This window comes from Salmo salar, chromosome ssa10 (assembly GCF_905237065.1).
Source record: "Salmo salar chromosome ssa10, Ssal_v3.1, whole genome shotgun sequence".
NCBI classification, from domain to species: Eukaryota; Metazoa; Chordata; class Actinopteri; order Salmoniformes; family Salmonidae; genus Salmo; species Salmo salar.
Window position 1 is genome coordinate 116,825,019 of NC_059451.1, and position 10,618 is coordinate 116,835,636.

Genomic DNA, 10,618 nt, shown 5'->3' on the forward strand with positions numbered 1-10,618 from the left:
TAATATACAGTCCATTTAGTCAGAGAGAGGCTGTTAAAATACATCATATGGTTCTCTAGTGTGACATGAACAACCTTGTAAGGTACTTTGTTCTCACTGAACAGTCAACAAATACATAGATTCATTTCTCTTTGATAACTCCACGTTCAATGAGAGAGAATAATAAGATAGAGTATTTGATTGTAGTACATCACATAAAGAGAGAACACAATGTTTTCATGAAGATTTTAATCTTTGGTTTGATTATTATTATTTATTTTTTTGTTAATGATTGTGCTCTCAGTCCAAATGCTAAACATGACATGAATCTTAACAAGGCTGTAATCATACCAACAGTTTCAATTCTGGCTTATTTGTATTTTTTTTAAATTACTTTAAAACTAGAGAGAATTTGATGGACGATCCAATAACTTACTGGTCAATGAGATGATTGGGTAATATTAGAAACCAAGAAGAAAATAAAATTAAGGGGTTTATCAACAAAGGAACATTTTCTTTCTTAATTAAAATCAACCACAAATAAGAACACTTATAATAATGTAACTTAACAAAACATATGGATATCATCATCATATCTAAAGTGCATTTTATGTTATTATAAAATATGAAACAATCAGCAGCACGGTAAAACATTCCCAAAATAAATACACAGTTCAAATGAAATAAATTATGGATCTAATAATACTAACTACAGATAACAAATGATGGATTCACAATATCGACTATCTAAAAAGCTACCGAGCAGTAAAACAAAAAGAATGATCCTCCCTCATTTTGTGAATTTTTAAATATGTACAGACAATAAATATTTTACTGCGTAACATTTACTGTGTTGCCTATGTTCTACTTTACACATGGACATGTGATTGAAGTTGATTTAAAGGGTATTAGGGACATATTGCTCCTGAAGGGCACATATCTTACATTGTTATCTAACTAGGGATGAGTTAAAGATTCATTTAACATTGCTGATGATCTTCATATTATTTACCTAATAAATATGCATACAGAAGTTATGTGTTATAATAAAAGTAGCAACATATTACTGTATATCACGGCACAAGGAAAAAGCATCAGATTAAAACAATACAAGCAAAGACCAATGGCCATGGTATGGAGAGACCAGTTGTTTCAACCGAGTCTTTGAGACATTAGGCTGAGTCCCAGTCAGTGATGCTGGAATCTTTGTCAGTCAGAGTTCTTAGTGCAGCTTCACCCCCAAAGGCTACATCATGAAGTATGTTTGTCACCCAGTGTCTTGTGTCCTCTGTAACTCCTCTCTTTGTGTCGTAAGACTTGTGACTACAGAGCGAGCCCTCCGCCTCCTCTTCTCGCTCTCCTTCCGTCTCCCTCTCTCCCCCTTCACCTTCTTTTTCCTCTTGGTGACCACCTTCAGAGGTTGGTGTTTGTAGGCCACAGATTTGTTGGTCTCCTGGGGGAGGTTGCTCCCCTCCCCTCCCAGCCGGAAGCTGAGGGGGAGGTTCTTGGTCCCTCCAGAGGGTTTGGGGGGGGACAGAGCACTTCCGCTGAAGGTGCTGTGACACTCATTGGTCCTGCTCTGGGGAGCCGGGGCTCGCTCGCTGTCGGACGTGTGGACTTGGTCTAGTAGTTCCTGGATCCAGTGGCGTCTCTTGAACTCATGCAGGGAACGGCCCTTATCGTGCATCAGCTGGGCGTGGCTCACTGACCTCCTCCTGAATGGAGAGGGGAGAAGGAGATTGTTTCAACTGGACTCACTCTCTTTTTTAAGAGTAGATGGCAATGGAAAACAGTTCCATTTCAATTAAGTCAATTAAATGGAATTGGTCTCTTTGCAATACCCCTTCAGGAGCTCCATAGTGAGCTGACAATAACTTACTAATTGAGTCTCAGTAGGAGACTGACTCTTTGCAGAGATAGTATTTACATCCTTACCTATCAACCTATCCCTTTCTCTTACAGCTGTCTTGTGTACAGTGGTACCTACGTACTGTACAGTATAGTGATTCTAAACAACCTACTTGTGAGGTGTTGATTGTTGAATGACAGTCAAGGTCATGTTCCAGTAGACCTCAATAGGTGGCAGCATAAACAAGACATGTACAGTGGAAGCTGGGAGCTGTTCTATGTGAACACTATAACGTAAGAAAAGACCATGCTATGAGGCATATATTTAAAACTTTTTCGGGATCGGTGAATGTCCACGGGATGGTTGCGCTAATGTAGGCTAATGCGATTAGCATGAGGTTGTAAGTAACAAGAACATTTCCCAGGACATAGACATATCTGATATTTGCAGAAAAATGTAATTGTTGTTAATCTAACTGCACTGTCCAATTTACAGTAGCTATTACAGTGAAAGAGTACCATGCTAATGTTTGAGGAGATTGCACAATTTTGAACATGAAAAGTTATTAATAAACAAATTAGGCACATTTGGGCAGTCTTGATACAACATTTTGAACAGAAATGCAATGGTTCATTGGATCAGTCTAAAACTTTGCACATACACTACTGCCATTTAGTGGCCAAAATCAAAATTGCTCCTGGGCTGGAATAATACATTATGGCCTTTCTCTTGCATTTCAAAGATGATGGTACAAAAAAAAATACAAAAGAACGGTTGTTTTTTTCATGGTATTATCTTTTACCAGATCTATTGTGTTGTATTGTCCTACATTCCTTTCACATTTCCACAAACTTCAAAGTGTTTCCTTTCAAATGGTACCAAGAATATGCATATCCTTGCTTCGGGGCCTGAGCTACAGGTAGTTAGTTAGATTTGGGGATGTCATTTTCGGCGAAAATTGAAGAAAAGGGGCGGATCCTGTTAACCACAAAACATGTCACCCTCACCAACAATGTCAATCCAAACTTTAATGCAGGGAGTTAGGATTCATGTAGGCGTGAATTCATGAAAACTTTTGTTTTTACATGAGACAACTCAAATACGGTACATGCAGGTCTAATATACAGACAGTTGACCAATAATTTAATATATTCCATAAACATATTATATTCCATAAAATATATTCCATAAAATATATAATATAATGTATTGAATAAAAATATATTTGCATGTTCCATTTATTTTCAAGTTGTACCACTTAACTGTAGTATGTCATTTGATGTTCTTCTGTAACATACAGTAGCTCTATTCTTGTCTGCATATCTAGACCTCTTATCTCAAATCAACAAACAATGGATGGAGTAAAGCAGTCCTCTGTTTGATCAAACTTAGATGCGATTCCAGTGATTTGTTTAAAAGATGTAATTTATCGATCTACCTCTTCTTGTACCATTTCATATTCGAAAAGGAGGTAATATGATAATGAATAGACAGTGAAACGGAAATAATCTACAGTTTGTAAACTACTGATTAACAGAGACTTACATTCTGTTAGTGAGAGCATCGATGGGTCTCCCGTAGAGAGGGACAGAGGAGTACAGCAGGAACACAGCTAGACTCCACTGCTGGAGCATGCCTCTGGAACACAGCATTCTGGAATCGGAAGTCTGGAACTCTAGAACACGCAACAGACAATGTTCCATCCTTCATTGTATCGCTATTCACCAGGAACTAAAGTATGTACAGTATCAACTATGTAAATAGCATGGTTTATTAAGGTGTTGTAAAATATGTAATACCAATCATTTATTTGAGATGGCCCCCTGCAAACATGAATTGAAAACAACAATAAAAACATTTAAATGGAACACGTAATGCCCATTTCATTTGTTGAGTATGATATGTGTTGAGAAATGATATTTTATGCAGTACTGTAAGTGGTACAGAAAACCCCCTCAGAAGTTTGCAGCTTACCTTACTGCTACTTATCAGGTGGTTTTTACTTGGCAGCATGAATCTAGTTGCTGACCAACTCAACAACTTTCTGAGCCACCTTTGATTCCCGTGCTCGACATCAATTCTGTCTACTAAACAAGACCACCTGGTAATACTGAAATACCTAGAAAAATACTGAAATACCTAGACTAATACTGAAATACCTAGACTAATACTGAAATACCTAGACTAATACTGAAATACCTAGAATAGTACTGATATACCTAGAATAGTACTGATATACCTAGAATAGTACTGATATAATACTGATATACCTAGACTAATACTGAAATACCTAGAATAGTACTGATATACCTAGACTAATACTGAAATACCTAGACTAATACTGAAATACCTAGAATAGTACTGAAATACCTAGACTAATACTGAAATACCTAGAATAGTACTGATATACCTAGACTAATACTGAAATACCTAGAATAGTACTGATATACCTAGAGTAATACTGAAATACCTAGACTAATACTGAAATACCTAGAATAGTACTGAAATACCTAGTAAAGAATTTATCAAAGCAGAGAGGGGCTTTTCTGGTACTTCCAAATAAATATCAAATAAACCAAATGAAAAATACTCACATGGAGTAGATTTCCAAAGCAAGTTATCCACAAAAAGGTTTTCTCCAGTCTGCAAATTCCTCAAAAATAGATATCTTTGCAAACTTTCCAAAGATCCCAAATAGAGATTTCTTTCCAAACGTTCTAAGATCCAAAATAGAGATATCTTCACAAAAAATTAGAAACTCGTATTTATTCTGCCCAATTCTATATGGTTCAGAGTAAGACCTTCAGCGAGAGGGTACCATGGGGAAACCCTGTTGAGACTGGTCTAGCCAGCTACCTCCCAATACCTCCTGTATATTTAGGTAATTATTTATCTCAAATCCCAATGAAAAAGGAGCGATAAAATGAGGGAAAAAAGTGAGTCACATCAGACTGAGGCACATCAGCTTCTGTTACGCCGATAGGTCCGGTAACAGTCCTGTGAAGTGCTCTCCTGTAGCATCATGTCTGTATGGCTGGAGCAAGAGCAGGGGGAGGTGAGAGAGTGTGATGCATGCTGCTGCCTTGCCTGACCACTCCAAGCGACCATATGTTTATGTGTGTTAGCATGTGTGAGTAAGTGAGAGTACAGCCCCTCCCTAGTTAGTGGGTGAAGCTGCAACCCCCCCCCCTCCTCCCACCCCTCCTCCCACCCCTCCCCCTGCCCATCTCAGTCCAGTCCTGATGACACACACACAGACACACACACAGACCAGCACTAACAAGAAGGTGGCGCCCAAGCAACACTGTAACAAAGAATAGGCGATAGTACAGAAGATAATATAATTGTGTTATATGACAGCATTATGACTACAAAGCCCTGTCATCGTTGTCCCTTGACATCTAAACAGGTACAGTATGTAAACAGTATGAAATATTATGGATTCTGATGACACCTTTGCATTAGTTTATAGTGACATAATCATCTCAAGGACAAGTGTCCGGCCCACCAACAAAAGCCCCCATGCAGGAGTTCCCCTTGGCCTCCAAGGTAAACAGGTCTCAGGGCCTGACCACCGTCCCCTGGGAATGTGACCGAAACCTCAGAGAAACCCAACCACACACAACCCACACTACAGGCCTTACAGTAACCTTGACCACCTCAGTCAACCAGGCTGCCATGTAATGGTCACAGTGGCCAGAGAAGAATCTAGTCTTTATTCAATAGAGTAAAGTTAGACCACAGGGTTGGAGTCAATTCCATTTCAATTCACAGAATTTCAGTTTGCTTTCTAAAACGACTGAATTGAAATGGAATTGACCCCATCCCTGGTCAATAATACAGCCAGTAGACGGCCATGAGAGATTCTCAGAGAGTTTGAAGATTTGGATTCATGTAAAAATGTAGGACGGTATACAGTTTTCTCTTGTCAGAGATGTTTTGAACTACAATTTAAATATGTTTTTATGGAGCCGATAGGGGATAACAAGTCTCTTTCAAAGACAGCATTAATCAGAAGCTTAATAAGGCTTCCGCTGCATCGCTGCATCGAAATATTGCAACAGTGTAATAATCAATACATGTTTTATTACTGCATAAACATGAGTATATGATTATATTATCTAAATGTATAGATCTAAATATACAGACCTTAGTTAAAAATAGATAGTATATTTTACCAGATAAAAATAGAATGATCATGTGATGATTTAGAACAGTATACATTTAAGGTCAGAAAGTCCCAAATACACTACATGACCAAAAGTATGTGGACACCTGCTCATCGAACATCTCATTCCAAAATCATGGGCATTAATATGGAGTTGGTCCCCCTTTTGCTGTTATAACATCCTCCACTCTTCTGGGAAGGCTTTCCACTAGACGTTGGAATTGCTTCCATTCAGCTACAAGAGCATTAGTGAGGTCGGACACTGATGTTGGGTGATTAGGCCTGGCTCACAGTCGGCGTTCCAATTCATCCCAAAGGTGTTCAATGGGGTTGAAGTCGGGGCTCTGTGCAGGCCAGTCAAGTTCTTCCACACCGGTCTCGACAAACCATTTTTGTATGGACCTCGCTTTGTGCACGGGGGCATTGTCATGCTGAAACAGGAAAGGGCCTTCCCCAAACTGTTGCCACAAAGTTGGAAGCACAGAATCGTCTAGAATGTCATTGTATGCTGTAGCGTTAAGAATTCCCTTCACTGGAACTAAGGGGTCTAGCCCGAACCATGGAAAACAGCCCCAGACCATTATTCCGCCTCCACCAAACTTTACAGTTGGTACTATGCATTTTCGTCAGGTAGCGTTCTCCTGCCATCCGCCAAACACAAATTTGTCCGTTGGACTGTTTCCACTGCCGGTGAGCTTTATACCACTCCAGCCAACGCTTAGCATTGCGTATGGTAATCTTAGGCTTGTATGCGGCTACTCAGCCATGGAAACCCATTTCATGAAGCTCCAGACGAACAGTTCTTGTGCTGACGTTGCTTCCAAAGGCAGTTTGGAACTCAGTAGTGAGGGTTGCAACGGCGGATAGACAATTTTTACACGCAAAGGACTTCAGCACTGGGCTCCCGAGTGGCGCAGCGGTCTAAGGCACTGCACCTCAGTGCTTGAGGTGTCACTACAGACACCCTGTTTTAATCCAGGCTGCATCACAACCGGCTGAGATTGGGAGTCCCATAGGTCGGCGCACAATTGGCCCAGCATCGTCTGGGTTTGGCCGGTGTAGGCCGTCATTGTAAATAAGAATTTGTTCTTAACTGACTTGCTTAGTTAAATATATATATATTTAATTTTAAAGCACTCTGTGGTCCCGTTCTGTGAGCTTGTGTGGCCTAACACTTCATGGCTGAGCCGTTGTTGCTCCTAGACATTTCCACTTCACAGTAGACCGGGACGGCTCTAGCAGGGCAAACATTTTACGAACTGACTTGTTGGAAAGGTGGCATCCTATGACGGTGCCACATTGAAAGCCACTGAGCTTTTCAGTAAGGCCATTCTACTGCCAATGTTTGTCTATGGAGATTGCAGCAACGGGTGTTGCTGAAGTAGCCAAATCCACTAATTTGAAGGGGTGTCCACATACTTTTGTATATACAGTGCATTCGTAAGGTATTCAGACCCCTTCACTTTTTCACATTTTGTTACAGACAGGTTTTTAGAAATGTTTGCAAATGTATTAAAAATAAATACCTGACATATCACATTTACATTCAGAACCTTTACTCAGTACTTTGTTGAAGCACCTTTAACAGCGAATACAGCCTTGAGTCTTCTTTGGTATGAAGCTACAAGCTTGGCACACATGTATTTGGGGAGTTTCTCCCATTCTTATCTGCAGAGCCTCTTAATAAGCTCTGTCAGGTTGGATGGGGAGCGTTGCTGCATAGCTATTTTCAGGTCTCTCCAGAGATATTTGCTAGAATTAAAGTCTGGGCTATGGCTGTTCCACTCAAGGATATTCAGAGACTTGTCCCGAAGCCACTCTTGCATTGTCTTGGCTGTGTGCTTAGGGTCATTGTCCTGTTGGAAGGTGAACCTTAGCTGCAGTCTGAGGTCTTCAGTGCTGTGGAGCAGGTTTTCATCAAGGATCTGTCTGTACATTCATCTTTCCCTCGATCTTGACAAGTCTCGCAGTCCCTGATGCTGAAAAACATCCCCACAGCATGATGCTGTATCATGACACAAGGCGAGACCCAGATGCAGACAAAGGAGGCAGATGGTTGGAGTTTAAGATGTTTAATAATCCAAAAGGCGTAGGCAAGAGAATGGTCATGGACAGGCAAAAGGTCAAAACCAGATCAGAGTCCAGGAGGGACAGAGTGGCAGACAGTCTCAAGGTCAAGACTGGCAGAATGGTCAGGCAGGCGGGTACAGAGTCCAGAAACAGGCAAGGGTCAAAACCGGGAGAACTAGAAAAATGAGAATAGCAAAGGCAGGAGAACGGGGAAAAAACGCTGGTTGACTTGGAAACATGCAAGAGGAACTAGCACAGAGAGACAGGAAACACAGGGATAAATACACTGGGGGAAACAAGCGACACCTGGAGGGGGTGGAGACAATAACAAGAACAGGTGAAACAGATCAGGGTGTGACATACTGCCTCTACCACGCTTCACCGTAGGGATGGTATTGGCCAGGTGATAAGTAATGCCTGGTTTCCTCCAGACATGACGCTTGGCATTCAGGCCAAATAGTTCAATATTGGTTTCATCAGATCAGAGAATCTTGTTTCTGATGGTCTGAGAGTCATTTGGGTGCCTTTTGGCAAACTCCAAGTGGGCTGTCATGTGCCTTTTACTGAGGAGTGACTTCCATCTGGCCACTCTACCGTAAAGGCCTGATTCGTGGAGTCCTGCAGAGATGGTTGTCCTTCTGGAAGGTTCTCGCATCTTCACAGAGGAACTCTGGAACTCTGTCAGAGTGACCATCAGGTTCTTGGTCACCTCCCTGACCAAGGCCCTTCTCACCCGATTGCTCATTTTGGCCGGGCGGCCAGCTCTAGGAAGAGTCTTGGTGGTTCCAAACGTCTTCTATTTAAGAATGATGGAGGCCACTGTGTTCTTGGGGACCTTCAATGCTGTAGAAATGTTTTGGTACCCTTCCCCAGATCTGTGCCTCGACACAATCCTGTCTCTGAGCTCTGCGGACAATTCCTTCGACCTCATGGCATGGTTTTGCTCTGACATGCACTGTCAACTGTGAGACCTTATATAGACAGGTGTGTGCCTTTCCAAATCATGTCCAATCAATTGAATTTACCACAGGTGGACTCCAGTCCAGTTGTAGAAACATTTCAAGGTTGATCAATGGAAACAGGATGCACCTGAGCTCAATTTCTAGTCTCATAGCAAAAGGTCTGAATACTTATATAAATAAGGTATTTCATTTTTTTATTTTTATAAATTTGCACACATTTCAAAAAACCTGTTTTAGCTTTGTTATTATGGTTTATTGTGTGTAGATTGATGAGGAAAACATTTAATTGAATCAATTTTAGAATAAGGCTGTAATGTAACAAAATGTGGAAAAAGTGAAAAGGTCTGAATACTTTCCGAAGGCACTGTTTGGTGTATATTACTAGTCGGCCATATAAAACACAGCATGAAATATGTCAATGTGCAACCTGATAGTACGCAAAATCTGGATTTAATAACATGCATCTCTCTTCATGAATAAAAGTCAGAAACCAGATTTTTCTAAGTGCTGTAGCTTAGCAGACCTTAGTAAAAGGAACACAGGAGGGTATGTACCTGGTGGGTGGTGGAGTTCTTAATGCAGTTTACAAGCAACCAATTCAGCAAGGGGTCCTACTGTAAAGTACCTTAAGTTTGGGAGTAGGTCCCCCCCTCTCATCGTCCCCAAAATCTGCTTGCTATAGTTTCCAACTGGTTTGCATCCCCAACGCTAACTAATAACACGTTCACGTTCGGTAGGAAAAAAATACCTAATTTAATTCCATTCTGTAAATTCTGACTTTTACCTGCAAAAAGAAAAAAATCCCCCCATTTTCTGGCAGGCTCAGACCAGCATGCAGAATCCGAGCCAGGAAAGCTGCTTTTGATTCATGCTAAATTGCTCTCTCAACACAGAACAACGTTAGCTAGTTGTCCGTTTTTCATCCTACCTACAGTTGTTGAACGTCACACACTTAGGCCTACAGACTGTGCTCTTCCAAAACAGCTCATACCCCATGTTGAAGCCAAAGTAACACCCTCGTTTTATTCAGCACTAATCCAGACTCCCCCATGTTTTGATTTTAGGACCTGTTCTAATCTGGAATATATTTCTATACTTGTATACTTCCCCTGCACAGTCCTATATTTGGAACACCCATCGTGTCATCCTTCAGTAAATCCAGGCTTTGCTCATTACAACCGTTCTATATTCCACATTTCTTCTTCTTCTTCTTCTTCTTCTTCTTCTTCTTCTTCTTCTTCTTCTTCTTATTCTTATTATTATTATTATTATTATTATTATTATTATTATTATTATTATTATCACATACCTGTACAGTTGGCTTGCAAGTAAAACATGACTGTCAGTCTGTCTATGAAAAAGCAAAAGATTACCATTCACCGTATTTAAACCATGTTTAATCTAACCACTGTGTACATAGCCTATACTGTGAAAAACAACATAAAGGGCTTATGATGTGTTTGATTAAGGTTTCTTTATGGTTTAGCCAGTGCTTGGATAGCTTGGCCATTTCTAAGCATATTAATTCTTGGTTTGTTAGTTTAGAAAACCTTAAAGGTGATAAATGGGTTTTAGCAGAGTTTTACTTTC

At 40.5% G+C, this 10,618-nt stretch overlaps 2 protein-coding genes across 3 annotated transcripts in view; one reads left to right on the top strand and one right to left on the bottom strand.

Annotated features, from left to right (window-relative positions):
• The window catches only part of LOC106561672 (cytosolic carboxypeptidase 2), a 37,337-nt gene extending 33,874 nt beyond the window's left edge, over window positions 1–3,463 (top strand). The window contains exon 24 of the mRNA XM_014125854.2: window positions 3,384–3,463. Within this exon, the coding sequence (XP_013981329.2) occupies window positions 3,384–3,386 (3 nt within the window). The 3' untranslated portion in view covers window positions 3,387–3,463. The remainder of the gene's footprint in view (window positions 1–3,383) is intronic.
• LOC106561673 (parathyroid hormone-related protein-like) lies at window positions 279–4,920 on the bottom strand. Of its 2 annotated transcripts, XM_014125856.2 has the most exons (3): window positions 4,423–4,920; window positions 3,374–3,503; window positions 279–1,694 (listed from the first exon to the last, which is right to left on the bottom strand). In XM_014125856.2, the coding sequence occupies exons 2-3, from the start codon at window positions 3,478–3,480 to the stop codon at window positions 1,247–1,249; spliced, it is 555 nt and encodes a 184-aa protein (XP_013981331.1). In that variant the 5' UTR covers window positions 3,481–3,503; window positions 4,423–4,920; the 3' UTR covers window positions 279–1,246. The 2 variants fall into 2 exon arrangements, with proteins under 2 accessions (XP_013981331.1, XP_013981330.1); XM_014125855.2 differs by lacking the exon at window positions 4,423–4,920 and having other exon boundaries at window positions 3,374–3,531.
• Window positions 4,921–10,618: the final 5,698 nt, after the last annotated feature.

Bases quoted from the DNA above. Each gene is read 5' to 3' on its own strand.
- LOC106561673 (XM_014125855.2), bottom strand. From the start codon at position 3,531: ATGGAACATTGTCTGTTGCGTGTTCTAGAGTTCCAGACTTCCGATTCC. The intron at 1,695-3,373 runs GTAAGTCTCTGT...CTCTCCATTCAG, and splicing joins GATGCTCTCACTAACAGAAT to GAGGAGGTCAGTGAGCCACG.